Source organism: Clinocottus analis, unplaced genomic scaffold, assembly GCF_023055335.1.
Source record: "Clinocottus analis isolate CAN_PGR_092001 unplaced genomic scaffold, fCliAna1.0.p SCAF_11, whole genome shotgun sequence".
Classification (NCBI taxonomy): domain Eukaryota; kingdom Metazoa; phylum Chordata; class Actinopteri; order Perciformes; family Cottidae; genus Clinocottus; species Clinocottus analis.
Genome location: NW_027175832.1, coordinates 646,299 through 661,378, shown reverse-complemented (window position 1 = coordinate 661,378; position 15,080 = coordinate 646,299). Strand labels below are relative to the sequence as shown.

The window sequence follows — 15,080 nt, the reverse complement described above, 5'->3', positions numbered from 1 at the left end:
AAGACTCTTCTGTTCTTCTCGAGCTTAAGTTCCTTTTTATTTTATCTGTTAGAAAATAATGAAAAACAATCACACGAACATTCAGAGTTAGCAATATCATTTAATCATTTCCCCTCAGCTTAGAATCACTGTTGTACATAAGTTACACTTTGTTTTCTCAATTTCACAGGTTCATTTTTTTCTCTCTTCAAACTTCCAGTTTGACCTCCCTCTCGTATCAAACGAAAAAAAAAGCAGATTGTATTATACAAAAATGCAAACCAATTTTCACACAGTGAATTCTCTTACAAAGTCATAAAATGGCGTAATAATGGCTACATCCACATTGGAGGAAGATATTTCTAGACATTCCTTAATGGAGTATAATATACATATAAAAACTTTTTTCTTGCTGAAATCAAAACCTGTACCTTAATTTAAGAGATATTTTACAAGGGAGTAATCATATAAAATAGCCATTTGCGAATTTCCCCAGAAAGTCAGGGAATAAAATGTGAGCCTCAAACAGCAGTAACAGAGTTCAGTGGTCAGGGTGGGAGTGGGAGGGGCTAACTGGTATGCAAATGAGGGGCAGAGGCAGCAGTTCCACTCAGATACAAAAACACACATTGAAATGAACATCTTTGCCATTTACTGTGTCGTAAACCACCCGTTAGTCATGGTGTGTCAGTTCTGCTAAACTACAGGGGACTCACACCTGGAGGGGCATCAGGTGAGCCAGCAGTGTGTTAGTTAGTTGTGGTTGACTTGTACTTCGAGAGGGTGAGAAACATATTTAATTAACGCCACTTGTTGCCAATTTGTGGCATTCTATCAAAATTAGGCCGGTGGGCCAGTTTCTTGTGAATATTCGTCTAAGGAGAACAAAGCTATTGTGTGAATGTCACTCAGACGCTCTTAGCTGCTGGCTTTGCATCCGCTCAGGTGATGCATTAAAGACTGTAAGACTCGCAGGTCGGTGAATTCACTCGACCGTTGCAGGAACAAAAAAACAAGAGAAAGAGAAAAAGTCTACAAACCGCGCTCGGTCAACTACATTTCCTTAAAAAAAGAATAACATATTTCGCTTCGAACCTTTGAGAGATTTGCATTTTCTGCATGTTGCTGTTCTACATAAAACGTTCAAAAGGTGAGGGGGGATCTAACTAGAGTCCATCTGTGCGACTCTAAATCGGTCCAATTCAGTGTTAATTAGTATTTTTGAAACGACCTCGCGCTCCTAAAAGCAGACGAGGTGAAGGGGCATCGCGAGAGGACTTAAGGCCGACCTATCATCAGAGCGTCCTCTAGGGGGCAGACGTGGGGGAAACCCAACACTTTTCTAATACCTCAAAACTATCACCCAGTACAGCACACTTTGAGGGGAAAAAACTCAGGGTACATTTTCTACAATACAATCTAGCACACACAAAACTTCGCCATAAATTTTCCAAAGTTACAGAATTTTGTCTTCTTCGGAAGCATAGTCTATAAAGAACATCTTTGTTTGAACACAAAAGATTAAGTGAACACACATCAATGCGCACAGAAGTCCTTCGTCTGGGAAAGGATAAAGTCTGTGTTGGCAACCAGTGGACAGAAAACAAATCAAACAACAAAAAGAAACAAAAACATTTTGCTGATTCTAAATAGAGATCATTTAATATAAATGCTGAGCGAGTAAAATAAGAGGTGGCACATTAATAGTGCTTTAGTATATTAATGTATGTATACATACTCATATGTATAAGTGAGCTGTGTACCTAAACAATAAAAGTAGCAAGGAGCAGCCAGAGGCTTGAAGTGTGGTAGGAAAAATTAAAAAAAAGAAAAACCCAAACATCTACTATCATGGCGCTGACGCATCGGATGAGATCGAACATCCCAGATGAGAGACACAAAACATTTGTGTCTATTTATTTTTTGCTCATCGGTTATTTTGTCAAACTGTAAGTTTCTCAGTTTCCCTCATCGGACCAAAGCGAAGGGTCAACGTTCAGCTTGACCCAGAGCTCCTCCATCATCAACCGTTCAGAAACAAGGGCTCACTTGCTCTCTGCTGAAAAACCTGCGGCCAATCATGCTAATTGTTTACAAAAGGCAAAGAGCTCCGTGTTGAGCGTCAGCAGTAAACAATTCACACGCTGGATGAAGAGCAGTCATAGTGGTTATGGTGGTGATGCTGACATCAAGGGGTGGAAAGCAAAGCAGGATATTGTAATACTCACCAATGAAAATGCTCCGATGTACTCAACGTGATATAAATTAGTCTGTGAGAGTATCAACGTCTTCGACTGTAAACATGATTTTAAACGCACCGTGTAGCTTAAAACGCTACAACCAATACTTTTATTCTAGGAATACAAACTGCAGGTTCAGGTTTTGCTTTGACTTCAACCGTTTCGTAACAGAGAGGACGCGTGAAGCTAACCGTCAGAAGAGGAAACTACAGCCCAGAATCGTAACAACGTAAAGCATGAAGAAATAAAGCAAAATTTAACACAAAAAAACACAAGGGAAGGCAACTTCATAGAAGTTAGGAGAACAAATGACAAGATAATCCCAATGGGGAGGCCTTTTGTGTGGCTGGACGAGACGCTCTGAGGAGGGAATTCCTTAACAACCCTAATTTATAAAGACATTCATTCAACTCCTGAGGCAGAAAGATGCGTTCACCCCCCCGCACACCCAAAAAACATATTTTTGAGCAAGCTGTGAAAAATCCCACAACATGGCGAGCGAGGAGTGAACGCAGCCGCTACACCCGAACCACACCAGGTCACACACAACCTGGAGAAGTAGATTCCCTTATAGAAAACATGTGGAAAGCTCATTATCAAAAAGACTTGTTGCAATCTTTAAAACAGATCGCTTCAATTAAATATATAGTACACTGCTTTCAAGTATGAAACATACATGATGTGTTCGTAAAACGCGTTAATAAAATGATACTTCTTGTGGCAGGTGAAGACATGCGTGTGCTGCAGAGGTGGTTTCTGGAACACCTCGCATCCATTTCTGCTGAATACTGGTGAGATATTGTACTGCTGTTCCCTCCTCAGAACATCTACATCAGAGCAAACACCTTTTTTTTTTGTTTTTTTACGATTCTGGGGTTGAGTACCAAGTGACAGACATCTGCGAAACGCCAGAGACGTTCCTCAGAGTGTGATCGTTAATCTGCTCCTCTGCACCCAACTGTATGTTTGCTGCAAACCAAAAAATCTTATATGGGGAGAATCAATCAAATATGACTGTTTTTATGTTTATTAAGAATGGACGCGGTCTAACCTTTTTGAATGAAATTACAATACCACCGTCAACATCACCACCATTTTCTCTTCCTGATATATCTATGGTGAGCCTTGTTTATCTTTAATCCCAGTACAAAAAAAAACAAAAACAAATTAACACACACAAGAAATGTTATCATATGCTCTGGTTTCCAGGCAAGGAAAGTCATTTAAAAAAAAGCTCATTCACAGAACAAAAAGAAAGAAAATTCATATCACGGCAGATACTGCTCATCTTCTAAATAGAATGGGTGCCTGTGCATGCTTTTCAATTGAGCATCTTGAGTGTGTGCATGTGTGTGTGTGTGTGTGTGTGTGTGTGTGTGTGTGTGTGTGTACACTGCCTATGAGCAGGAATGGACGACGCCATTCTTCTGCATTTCTGAACCAGTGGCACCTGGATCAGAGCACAAGCCCAAAGCAGACGTCTTATTGGTCAGTGACAGCATGGACCCGCCCACTGCACTGTCCTGCAGACTGTTGGAGCCGTTCGACACCTCGCTGGAGGAAGGACAGAGGAAAGGAACCCGGGTGAGAACAGGGAACACTGGGAAGCGGTCGGGCTAATAGAGAAACGCACGTATGTATAAATATTCAGGGATCATACACATATTTCTATTAAAGTACGCGTTTACCCACCCAAGAGCCAGGGAGATTTCTTCTAGCTGAGTCTTATGCTCTGGTTGTCCGTTCTCTGCAGGTTTAATCTTATACTGCTGAACATCATGGGTTACTTGGTTTTCCTGATTTGCAGATGGATAAAACATGCTTAGTTGCTGGAAACACACCCCGTTAAATATTCTGCTTTTGACATAGTGTCGTCATCTTTTATTCGTAAAACTTGGAATCATCACAACCTTTATTGTGGTATGCATGATTTGTTGCATCGCCCTGGTGTTAAAAAAATGCCATAAAAAGCTGCATGATGCCAACACATCTTCTACAAAGAGAAGCTGAAGAGATTCTTAAAGAAAACCGATAGTTTCGTTTCTAAATCCACAATTTCCCCTCGATAACTTCCACACAGTTGGACTCTCTCATCCCTTGTTGTTACTCAACAGCCCCTCCCTCCCTTACCAAAGCCATCTCACGGGTCCTCTTGCCAATCTCTCTCTCCACCTGGTGGAGCTCCAGGCTGAGCTGTTCGCTGGAGACGGCTGTGGTACCGGCTCCGACCGCTGGCCACTTGGGCTGCTGCTGAGCTGCTGCTGCCGGGCTCTGGCCGGGCTGCACAGGCTGGCCCGCCAATGCCCCGGCCTCCCTCTGCAGCAGTAAAGAGTTATTGGCAGCCTGCGACGGCCCAACAGGGAGTAAAGAGGATGAGTGCGCAATTTGGAAATTTCTGGCAGGAGAAACGCTGCGTGAAATAGAAAACCTTTTTTTGGAGACGAGACATTTCAATGTTGACTGTATTGATATTGACTTGGCAGCTTGACTGACAACTGACTTTATTCTTCACAGCATTAAGTTTCATGATTAAATGATAGCGGTGATATAAATATATAAAATATGAAGCCATGTCAACATCTTTCAAGACTTCTTTGCATATTTAAGAAATGGTACAGCATTTATATAACCCATGTTGGTTCCTTCCAGACCTGTCTAGTTCTTCCTGCTAGTTACTGCATACACACCTCCATACTGCGCATCTGGGTCTGTTGGTTGATCTGCTGGTTGATCTGCTGGTTGACCTGCTGCAGCTCAATCTTTAACTGTTCTCTGTCTGGAGCTGCCATGGGCAGACTGAGGGGAACACAGGAAGACGTTACACAACTGCTTTACAATCATCTTTTCAAGCCACAAACGTTCACTTTCGTGCATGTAGTTCTGATGTTTCCTTTAAAAGCCTGATCGTTTGTTATATCATCATATGAATATTCAAAAAGGAGACGGGAAATGAAGCGCAGGCCTCACCGCTCACTGAAGTGTCCCTGAGAGGAGGAGGCAGTCTGGTGTGAGGGGTATGACGCTCCACCCCACCCTCCATGGCTTCCATATGTGTATTCTGCTGTAGACGAGGTGGAACAAGAGTCGTGAGGAACACTTTCCTGCCAAACTGTAATATTTAAACCACCACAATTCTGTGAAATGATCATGTTGCAAAAGATTGGTTTAAGAAGCCGGAGGACAGTGTGCACAAACACAATATACGAATATGGGACACACATCTGGATGTACACCCAATTCAAGATCTATCACTTCTAATATTTAGTATCAGACTTATCGTGGCATTTCAATATAAGACGGGAGATGCATCTCTCCATGCTGGTGGGTCCATACATGGTTTCTTACCTGGCATGGCCATATGTTTAGAGCTCGGGTTCTGAGGAGTAGAGGCCATGGCCTGCACAGGGCCGGTGGTCTGGTAGCCCGTCTTTGACGTGCGGGAGATGGCACCGAAGCGCGATACAGTGGGCTGGGGTCCAAATGGGATGATGGGGTCATCGTCTTTCACTTCTGCACCCCTGCGAGGAGCCTCCAGTGATTGTTCCCGCAGACTCTTAGCCTCTGCATTCTGGGAGATAAGGAAAGAGGTGGTGAATAATAAATGGATCGGTACAGTGCCTTTCTAGTCTCTCAAAGTACTCAAAGGACGAGATGGGCATAGAGAGGTTAGGTTAGAATACGGAGAGATCTCAGAAACATGTTCCTTTCTTCACTTATCAAACGCTTACTTGTGTGTTGTGCTGGTTCATTACACTTAAACAAACAAGACCAAACACTACTTGACAAAAGCTCAATCGTCCAGTCATTTAGCTTGTTGCATTGTTCAACTGCCTTCAAAGCGTTTGTGTATCAACACTGAATCCTTCAAGACAGAACACGATGCGGCCCATCTGAACTCACCATCATGTCCATGGTACCAGGGACCATAACATCTTTGAGTTTAGCATCCTTTGTTCCGATGTAGGAGCCGATGGTTTCACAAGACCAGGGAGAGTACTGCCCCGCATAGTCCGGCTCTCTGCATTTCCCCATGGTTTTGGAGTTCTCCTCGCCATACTGCAAACACAGGACATACAGAGACAGAAAGAGAGAGAGCTGTCACTCATACAGCTCTTGCATCTTTAAATGCATCGATTGTAAAATGCTTGATCTGAACCAGTCTCAAGATAGAGGTGTATGAAGTCCACATGTTGCTAACCTCTGGAGGGTAGTCGCTGGGATAGGGGTGAGGAAGAGTGGGTGAGGCAGCGAACGGTGGAGGGGATATGACCTTCCTCTCCTCCAGCTGTGACAACAGCTCCTGCCGGCGTCGGTGCAGGTAGTCGAGGCTGGGCTGTGAACCGCTGTATGACGGCCCCTAAGACACACACACAGAAATATTGCTGCTGATCTGCTGTCATTTATCCTTGTGTTTTGAAAGCAGTCACAAAAGAAGCCACAAACCACAAAGAGTCAAAGACAAATGGTAAAAAATGAAGGGCAATCCAGAGGAACGCACCCTGACGTAAGCTCTCATGGGGGGCGGCTGGGCGCCCGGTGTGTAGTAGCCGTCTGGAGGGTATCTATCACGGGAACTGGGCTCCTGGTGGTACAGGGAGTTAGCCTGTCCTGCTGATGGCGGGGGCATGTCGAGAGGAGCGGGACTCATTCTGACCAGGCCGTCCCTCTGTGATGGGTAAGGCTGCGGGGGAGGCGGCGGGCCAGCGTAGGTCCCGTGGCGTCCTCGGTCATGGTGCGGAGGGTGAGGGTACGAGAAAGGTGGAGCAGAGTGAGGGGCCTGATAGGAGCGCTCTGGGGGGCCGTAGCCAGGATAGGGGTCCTGGTAAGGGGGTCCTGACTCACTGGGGGGAGGTGGGTTACGCATGTAATCACGGGGGACATACTGGGGTGGCTGTTGGTAAGGGTACCCTGAGAAGTAAAGTAAAAAACAGACAATTATTAACACAACTTTACCCCAAAATGTCCTCATATAAAGTAGAAAAAGACAGCAACTTTGAACCAGTCACACATTGAGTTGAGCCCTACCTGTGGGGTACTGAGGGGGGTCATACTGAGAAGCTGAAGGTGGAGGGCGGGTGTCATAGCACATCTCAGGGAGCGGGGCCTGAGGGTAAACTGGGGAACCTCTGGCTACCACCGGCATGTGCTTCACCCCAGAGAGGTGGTCCACTGGCATTCTTTGGTGGGCCATGGCGTGAGGGGGCAGAGGCATGCCAGGTTTGGGCAGCCCAGGGTCCATGCTGCCAGAACACAAGTTTGAGTTAAAGAAAATGCAACGGACCGAGAGTCAATGAGTCCAATAAACTAACGTTCAATGTTTACACTCGGTAGAATTGTGATTTGTTATTGAAATTTGACTGTTAATTGATTTAGCATTCATATTCCCAGCTTCATAAACAAGTTCAAGGTACAGAAACCAGCCATCAAAATGAATACATGAAGCCACTAATAAAAAAAAGTTGTTACTTTTAAATTAAATATTCAATTTTTCCGATTAAATTTTAAGTATTTGAATTGTTTACATTTATGGGAATGCAGTTACGGTTAATATCTACAATATTTGTTGGTCAAACCAACATTTCAGGATGTACCTAACCCTGCTCAGTGGTTATGCTCACCCATCAGGTGGGGATCCCGGGGCGCTGGGACTCCCTCCATCCATCTTCATGGGTTTACGCAACAGTTCATACGAGACCGAGTCAGTGCCACGAGCGATCAGCTGGGGCAAGGAGGGTCCACCGCTGCCGTTGGTGAGAGGCGAAGGCTTCCGGGTCACTGCGACGTCAAGAGGAATACCGTCGTCTGACATGAGCCCTCCTGAGCCAGGGAGCCGAGCCGCCAAGCGCTTATTCATTTTACGATACCTGATGAACAAAATGTGCAAAATGCATGAGGAAAGCTGGACGGTGTGAACACAGTTACATTTCTACTGCAATATTTAATACAAGAATATAATATAATGTTGATATTTAAATCAGACTCACTTCTCCAGTTCTTCCTGAGAATGAGCGAAGGTGCAGCTGGCTCCACGAGGACAGCCTCCCTTCTGCTTCATGTCACGACACATGTATGTCTTGTACTTGCTGTGCTGAGGAGGCTGAAAAGAGAAGTGTTGCTACAATAGAGATAATATATACAACATGTGTCTTTATGGTAAAACCACATTTAAGGAGTCCAGCCTGAACACTCATTAGTGGCTAGTACTAGTAGTCGGATCTGGGGGATATAGACCGACACATTTCCCCAAATTTTAATCTAATACCTTAATATGGATGCTTTACAAATTAAAGGAAAAAACACAACAGACAACAATAGATATCTGAGTGAGGTGTTCAACTTGTCACATAATATATTTCTATAATTGATGAACGCTCTTTCAAAAGCTATAACATTTGATGCTCTGGTAATGATGGTTAATCTCTTATGGATGTAGCCTGGGTTAATTAATCCCTACATAGGTAATGGTCCAGCTCTCCTTCAGGTCCAATAGATGGACTTACCTGTTGAGGGTCAGCTCCTTTCTTGCTGTGGTTCTGGATGAAGTCCACCAGACCATGCACCACTGTTTTCACCGCTACCAACCCTTTCTCAAGCTGCTCCCATGTGGGAGGAGGAGCATCTGGGGAAGCACAACATGACACAAACTTTAATCTGAATACTGTAATTTATGGTAATTGTTTGACTCATAAGATGTAAATACAGGAAACGCCGCACTCATCCGTGGACACGATACAGTTTTAAAGCAAACATTCAAGTGCAGGAGTCCTGCGTTCACATAGCATTTTAGTTAGTCCATTGTACCGGCCCTGTATTAATGAGTTTATACGCTACATCAGTCTTATGAGGGAGCATTAAGCAATCAGAGATCCTTTAAATTACAGACATTTATGTTTTTTATTTTTGTTAATTATTGACCATATGCATTTATGTTATTTTCTGCATTTTCTTTGTTTACCCACTGAAAACGTACTAAAATGTGACCACAAAATTCATCTGAGCTGGGATTTTGTGTACACTTACACTTTTAATTACGACATACTAGACATATTAGAAAAGATAAACTGGTATAATGCAGAACGTGTGAAACAGAGTGCAGAAGATGCAATGACCACTGTTTGGGTTGCAGCTTGTGACGCCGCGTGAACTGGACTTCCTCCTCACGCGACTATAAAAACCTGGGTTCTTGACGTGTGCTGGTTTCGTACCTGGACTGGGATCGATGTTGGCCAGTAGCTCCAGGTGGGGCCGCAGCCGGTTCAGGTTGGCTGGGTCTCCGGTCCTCTGCAATGCAATCGTCAGCTCCTGGACACTCTGAGCAAAAGACGCCGGGGTCTGCAGCTACGAGGAAAGCAGAAAAACAGGAAGTGAATGCTTTGGTAGGTTCATGGCAGACAGGACTTCTATTGTAGGAACGTGCTTTAATATAAAGAGCTTAAACACTGCATAATTTATAGCATAACGGCACATAAATAATACATGCAATATGCCTTTATGGAAACAAACAAATCAGATACAGACAGTTATTTCTCTCACGTACCTTATCTATGATAGACTGCATGTGTGACTTGTGAGATTGATCTCCATATAACAGAGAGGACCACTGGTCGGGGGCGATGCGCAGCCCGCCCTCCATGGCTATCTGAACTATCTGAGAGTCATGCTCACGCCGCAGAGCCTCGTAAGTACGGAATTCCTCTTTCAGCTGCATCAGGGATGAATCTTCATCGCGTTTGGTCACCTGCGTAGCCACAAAGCAAGAAGAAGAGAGCACATTTCATTCTGGGGTTCAACGGAGCGTAACACTGAGTCACGGATTGGATCAGCACTAAAGAAAAAAGGGAGCAAATATAACTTTTAGAGGTCGTCGTTGATACTAATAGCAGATAATTGATGATCTGTATTGACGATATAGATCCCTTTGCCGTTTGATTATGGCAGCTGGTCTACAACGATCTAGACACTTTTTTTTTGCCACCGTCAATGAGTCTTGTTGTGGAGCTGCATGTCATACACAATTTCCCACACAACTTTAAAATAGGTATAAAATGTTCTTCTGCTTCTCAGTCAGTGGCATACCTTGAAGCAGGAGGCCCTGTAGAGGAGCTGCACCACATGGCCAATGCTCGTCTTAGAGGCCTGCGGGAAGCGTGGCTCAAGCCTCTGAACCACAAAGAGAACCAACACCTTCCTGGACAGTGCAGAGCCGTCCTCCAGAGCAAGAAGGACCAACTTCAGGGCTTCCTCCTGCATGGCTGGAAAGGAACAACAACAAAAATCACGAGTCAAATTGGGGTTGCATGAAAGCAAACATTCACAGAAGATGATCATGTGGCTCCTCAAAAACTGATACAGGCTCGTTTTAATTTCTGCAGGTGATGTAAAACTACATACCTGGGCCTAGAAACTGACATCCTCGCGCACGCACGGCCGCCCACAGATTGGATGAGAGCTGCTGTGGATTCTGGTGCTGCAAGATGAGCTCGGTGACGGTCCTCTCACCCAGAGAGCGGGCAGCTCTCATGGCTCTAACGCGGCCCTCCTCCTCCACCAGCTGGCAGTGGACCAGAGTCACCAGTTTCCTCTGCATGGGTCGACTCAGCATGCTCTGGGCCGTGCTGCTCAGTCCCACACCTGGTGAGAGATGAGACGGGTCGACTGGTAAACCAAGGCATATGAACTCTGACACAACATACACTAACTTGCCAGTTTATCAGAAACCGCCATCTTAAAATAATGTAGTCTAATAAAACAGTGCTGCAATAAATCTTACCTTCATAAAGGTTATAATGTTCCGTTTTTGTTGAAACCGTTTTAGAGCGCTGCATGATCATTTTGAATAATACAGCTCTAGATCAACAGTTTACTGTGGTTACTTCCTCTTTACGATTCCTATTAAATATTTCAATTTCAATTGTTTCATTGAGAAATACATTTTGTTAAAAGGTCAATCTATCACTTTCAAATGATTAACATGGCCAATGATTGACTAAGGAAGCTGCCAACAATTTAAACATCTGATGGAAACATTTACTGCAGTTTTGTGATTCTGCAATTTACAAAATTCTGGATTAAAGATTTGGATGTCCTGGTATACGTTTAGCTCAGGTGAACGATAAACTAGCTTTTCAACTAGTCTTAAATGAAAACTTAGCCATAAAGTATGAATCAATAAAAATAACTATGACCTTTGAATATTACGGTTTTGACACCAAGTTCTTAAAAAAACAAACATATAAGGAGTATGATTATATCACACTCATTGAAACAATGTCCTTAAATTGGTATACAATGATTTGTTTTCCCAAACTGGCACCGCCATGTAATTATTATCAGTTCTGCAGCCTCTAAGCAGAGCGTGCATGAGGTGCATTCTGTACCATTTATGCAAAAACTAGTTCTGCTTTTCTATTTTTAATGACTTTCGATAAACAACAGAAAACTGGCAATATGTCAGCTGATGAAGTCAAAAATGTAACTGCGTGTTATATTTGTGTTGTGAAGTTAATAATGGGTACAAGTGGAGTTGTGTTTACGAGAAGAGAGATTTCAGTGATGTCATATGTTTTTAAGTGGAAATTTCCCAATAACTCCGAGTTCAACGGTTGTAACATACAGTCACGCTTTTAAAAAATGTTAGTCCCTCTGTGGAAACTTAAGATGACTTTTTAATAACTTTGGTTTTCTAGCCTCTTCTTGTTCCTTTCATGTAACTTACATGCAAAAATAACCCGTATGCACTATTTTTGAGAATCTCAAAGAATATTGAGTACTGAACTTCCCATGTTGACAACCACCTACAGAGTTTACAACAGTGTCAACAGATCATAATAAAGATACAACAATTAACACGCAAATTGTTATGTCTGTACCTCTGGTGTTGCTGAGAGGTTTGAGGTAGAGGGCCAGCTCCTCCACACACTGCCTGGCCTCCTCATAATGCTGCGAGTCCTCTGGACTGGTAATCAAGGCAACTGGCTGAGCCTTAGGAACCTTCAGCAAGATGCAAAGAGGGACATTATTACAAGAATGCACAGAAATAGATGAAGCTTTTTAGTTGAATGTTTTAGAATATTTTAAGAGGAGTGTGTGTAGTGGAACACAGTCTTTGTTTTAAGTATCAGATGTGTTTAGCTGTTTCAGATAATACATCAGACTGTGCAAATTAATAATTTAAATACATGTTTGTATGCACATGCAAATACCGTTAGGATTAAAAGTGACAAATTGAAATGGTATAGCAAATTAAAAAAAACATGTACATTATAGGAATGTTGTTAAATCTGTAATAATCTACAAACATTCAGCAGAACGTACCTACTGAAACTAAACAAGATATGTTTATTAAAGACAATCTTAATTTATACAGATCTGTCAAGTACAATAAGAAGTTATATCAAATATAACTATCTTCACTAGAACATGAAATAGAACAGAACCATTATATAACTCTTATTTTAAATCCGGGCACATTTATTTGATGGGACATTGTACCCTGCTAATCTTTAGTAGCACAAGTATGCAAGGCACTCAGCTAAGAGACAAGACATCACAGTCATCATGAATATAGCAGACACACTCATAATTGATGCACTGACGATTTCCATCGTCATACAGTGTATACCTGGAAAACACCATTAGCTGTGCCTCACCCTGTTGGACAGGGCTTGAGGGAAATACAGCATCACTGATTATGCCGGCGCTCAGAAAGCCAAAAGAATTAAAGTAATTGCTCGATGACTAGAGAGTGACTCATAAAGGAATATCCAAACTATGTGCAATTGACTGTAAGTAACACTAATAAAAAACATTAACCGTAATTTCGTAAACATCCTACAATCAAGATTGAAATGGTATTTTAAACTGTTCTGATCCTCAAACACATCCATGAGCTGGTATCCTTCATCACAAGCAAGCAAGGGTTCTGCATAATCTAGTCAACACAAGATTTTTGTCATAAATTGCTGTACAAGTGTATAAACAGACGCATGATTCTTACCTGGCCTCCCACCAGCTGCAACAGGGCAGTGTTCACAGGTAGCTGCTCGATGTCTGTGCTGATGGCTGTCTGGTCAAAGGGACAGGCCTTACGGTGCAACTTGTTCAGGCACATCTTGCAGACAGTGTGTCCACAGCCCAAGCTGATGGGCCGGCGAACAGTCTCCTCAAATGTCTGTGTGCAGATCGGGCACAGCAGGAACTCTGTCCATTGTGGGGCTTGCACTGGCATGGTTATATGTTGATCGGACGAGTGTGTGTAAATGTATGTAAGCTTTAACACAGAGAAAAAAATCTAATAATATATATATGGAAGATTCCACTGGAATCAAGAATGTGTCTTCCGAACTCAATTGTTCTTAAATGTCCTCACACATTGTGGATTTTGGATCACATCTCGTGATGAATACTGTAAAAGAGAAAGACAAAGAGAATTACAACTCTACAAACATTTAAGAATTCAAACAACTTTGCATACTTAAAACAAATGTCTATGCATCTTATATTCCAACAATATCCAAGTGCATAAACAAAAGATGGCTGTTCTGTGCACAAGTGCTTCTGTAAATTAGAAATGCATTAAAAGGCAGCGGGCTGACAAAGTAACACGAGGATTTTCGGGTGGACGACCGTTACATTACTACATAAAAAGCTAAAACCTATAAACAAGTGTCTGCTTTGCTTTCTCACCGGTATGCGGAGCTCAATGTTAAACAAAACATATACCAAAAAATAAAAGAGGTGACACAGCACACATTAGTAAGATACCGATGAAACAAGCGACGCAGAAGGATCAAAACAACTACTGTGTGGCCTACTCAGAAGAGCTGGTAACCACTATGACTATGGACAAAGGGTCCCGGAGAGGCTAACAACCAAGTCCTTCTGCGCTAGCTAACTTGTTATGAGGCTAATGTTTGCTAATAGAGTTCGGAAACATTATGCGACGAATTGTTTTTGTATTTTTTGTCAGCGATTTTGCTTTAGGGACCGTTACAGTTTTTATGCTTGATTACACACGAATGAATGTTTTGTCTGAAATGAGGCAATGTGTGAGCTAGCTAATTGTTGGTAGCGTTAGCTCACTGTTAGCGGGCTACGCTATGGGTGGCTAGTCTGCTAGGTTGGCTAGCTGGTAAGCGTCGTTCTGTTAGAAAAAAATATATACATATAAATAAAACATATCATTGGTTGGTCGCGATACGGTCATTATTTGGAATGTAGCTTTAGTTATGAGTCCATCACCTTGCACTATCTAGATCCATTAACGTTAGTTACCATTTCTCGTTTTGGTCAAGTGAAACGACAGCCCGAGAAGAACCACAGTGACACTGGAAAGTGGAGCCATTTGAATCGCAGCAGCGAGATTATGTAACGCTAGCATCCGAAACTACCCAGCAACACAACCGCCCTGGACGTGTATTTAATTACGCTCGACACACTGATTTACTAGATGGTCGGGATGTCCAGCACCCAACTGGGATTGTGCTTTTATCACGTTTTGAGCCGCAGCTAACGTTGACACGAATACTCCTCTCGCTCTCGGCACAGTGAACAAACCACACTCCTCCCTCTTTAGCGGTTAGCTCGTGAGCTAGCTCCCTGTCGTGTTAGCAACAACCAACGCTAACCAAAGCTATGCGTCATAAATGGGAATAAAATCAAACATGCAGCTTCCACCGTCGTATCCCGCCAGGAGGAAAATGTAAAATATTGTCGACACTACTCACTCATTCCAAAAGACTTGGAAGATTTTCATCTTTCTTTAGGAAATTGTTACGATATTTTCTTGCCATGTCGACTGTGCAGCTTAGCTGCTGCCGAGGTTTGGGGAGGGTGTCAACTCGACAACAGACTCGCTAGCCG

At 43.0% G+C, this 15,080-nt stretch overlaps 1 protein-coding gene across 2 annotated transcripts in view; it reads right to left on the bottom strand.

Moving 5' to 3' along the window:
* rc3h1b (ring finger and CCCH-type domains 1b) overlaps positions 1 to 15,080 on the bottom strand; it is a 19,525-nt gene extending 4,445 nt beyond the window's left edge. The window contains exons 1-20 of one of the 2 annotated variants that reach the window (XM_068571522.1): positions 14,945 to 15,080; positions 13,216 to 13,623; positions 12,089 to 12,209; positions 10,611 to 10,850; positions 10,296 to 10,471; positions 9,757 to 9,957; positions 9,425 to 9,557; positions 8,720 to 8,838; positions 8,204 to 8,316; positions 7,838 to 8,083; positions 7,245 to 7,459; positions 6,718 to 7,127; positions 6,418 to 6,576; positions 6,120 to 6,275; positions 5,565 to 5,787; positions 5,187 to 5,280; positions 4,907 to 5,015; positions 4,350 to 4,562; positions 3,912 to 4,015; positions 3,670 to 3,773 (exon numbers count right to left, since the gene is read on the bottom strand). In XM_068571522.1, coding sequence (XP_068427623.1) covers positions 3,670 to 3,773; positions 3,912 to 4,015; positions 4,350 to 4,562; positions 4,907 to 5,015; positions 5,187 to 5,280; positions 5,565 to 5,787; positions 6,120 to 6,275; positions 6,418 to 6,576; positions 6,718 to 7,127; positions 7,245 to 7,459; positions 7,838 to 8,083; positions 8,204 to 8,316; positions 8,720 to 8,838; positions 9,425 to 9,557; positions 9,757 to 9,957; positions 10,296 to 10,471; positions 10,611 to 10,850; positions 12,089 to 12,209; positions 13,216 to 13,446 — 3,367 coding nt within the window. In that variant the 5' untranslated portion in view covers positions 13,447 to 13,623; positions 14,945 to 15,080. Of the gene's footprint in view, positions 1 to 36; positions 3,774 to 3,911; positions 4,016 to 4,349; positions 4,563 to 4,906; positions 5,016 to 5,186; positions 5,281 to 5,564; positions 5,788 to 6,119; positions 6,276 to 6,417; positions 6,577 to 6,717; positions 7,128 to 7,244; positions 7,460 to 7,837; positions 8,084 to 8,203; positions 8,317 to 8,719; positions 8,839 to 9,424; positions 9,558 to 9,756; positions 9,958 to 10,295; positions 10,472 to 10,610; positions 10,851 to 12,088; positions 12,210 to 13,215; positions 13,624 to 14,944 lie in introns of those variants that run through there. The other variant, XM_068571523.1, reaches the window with a different exon arrangement.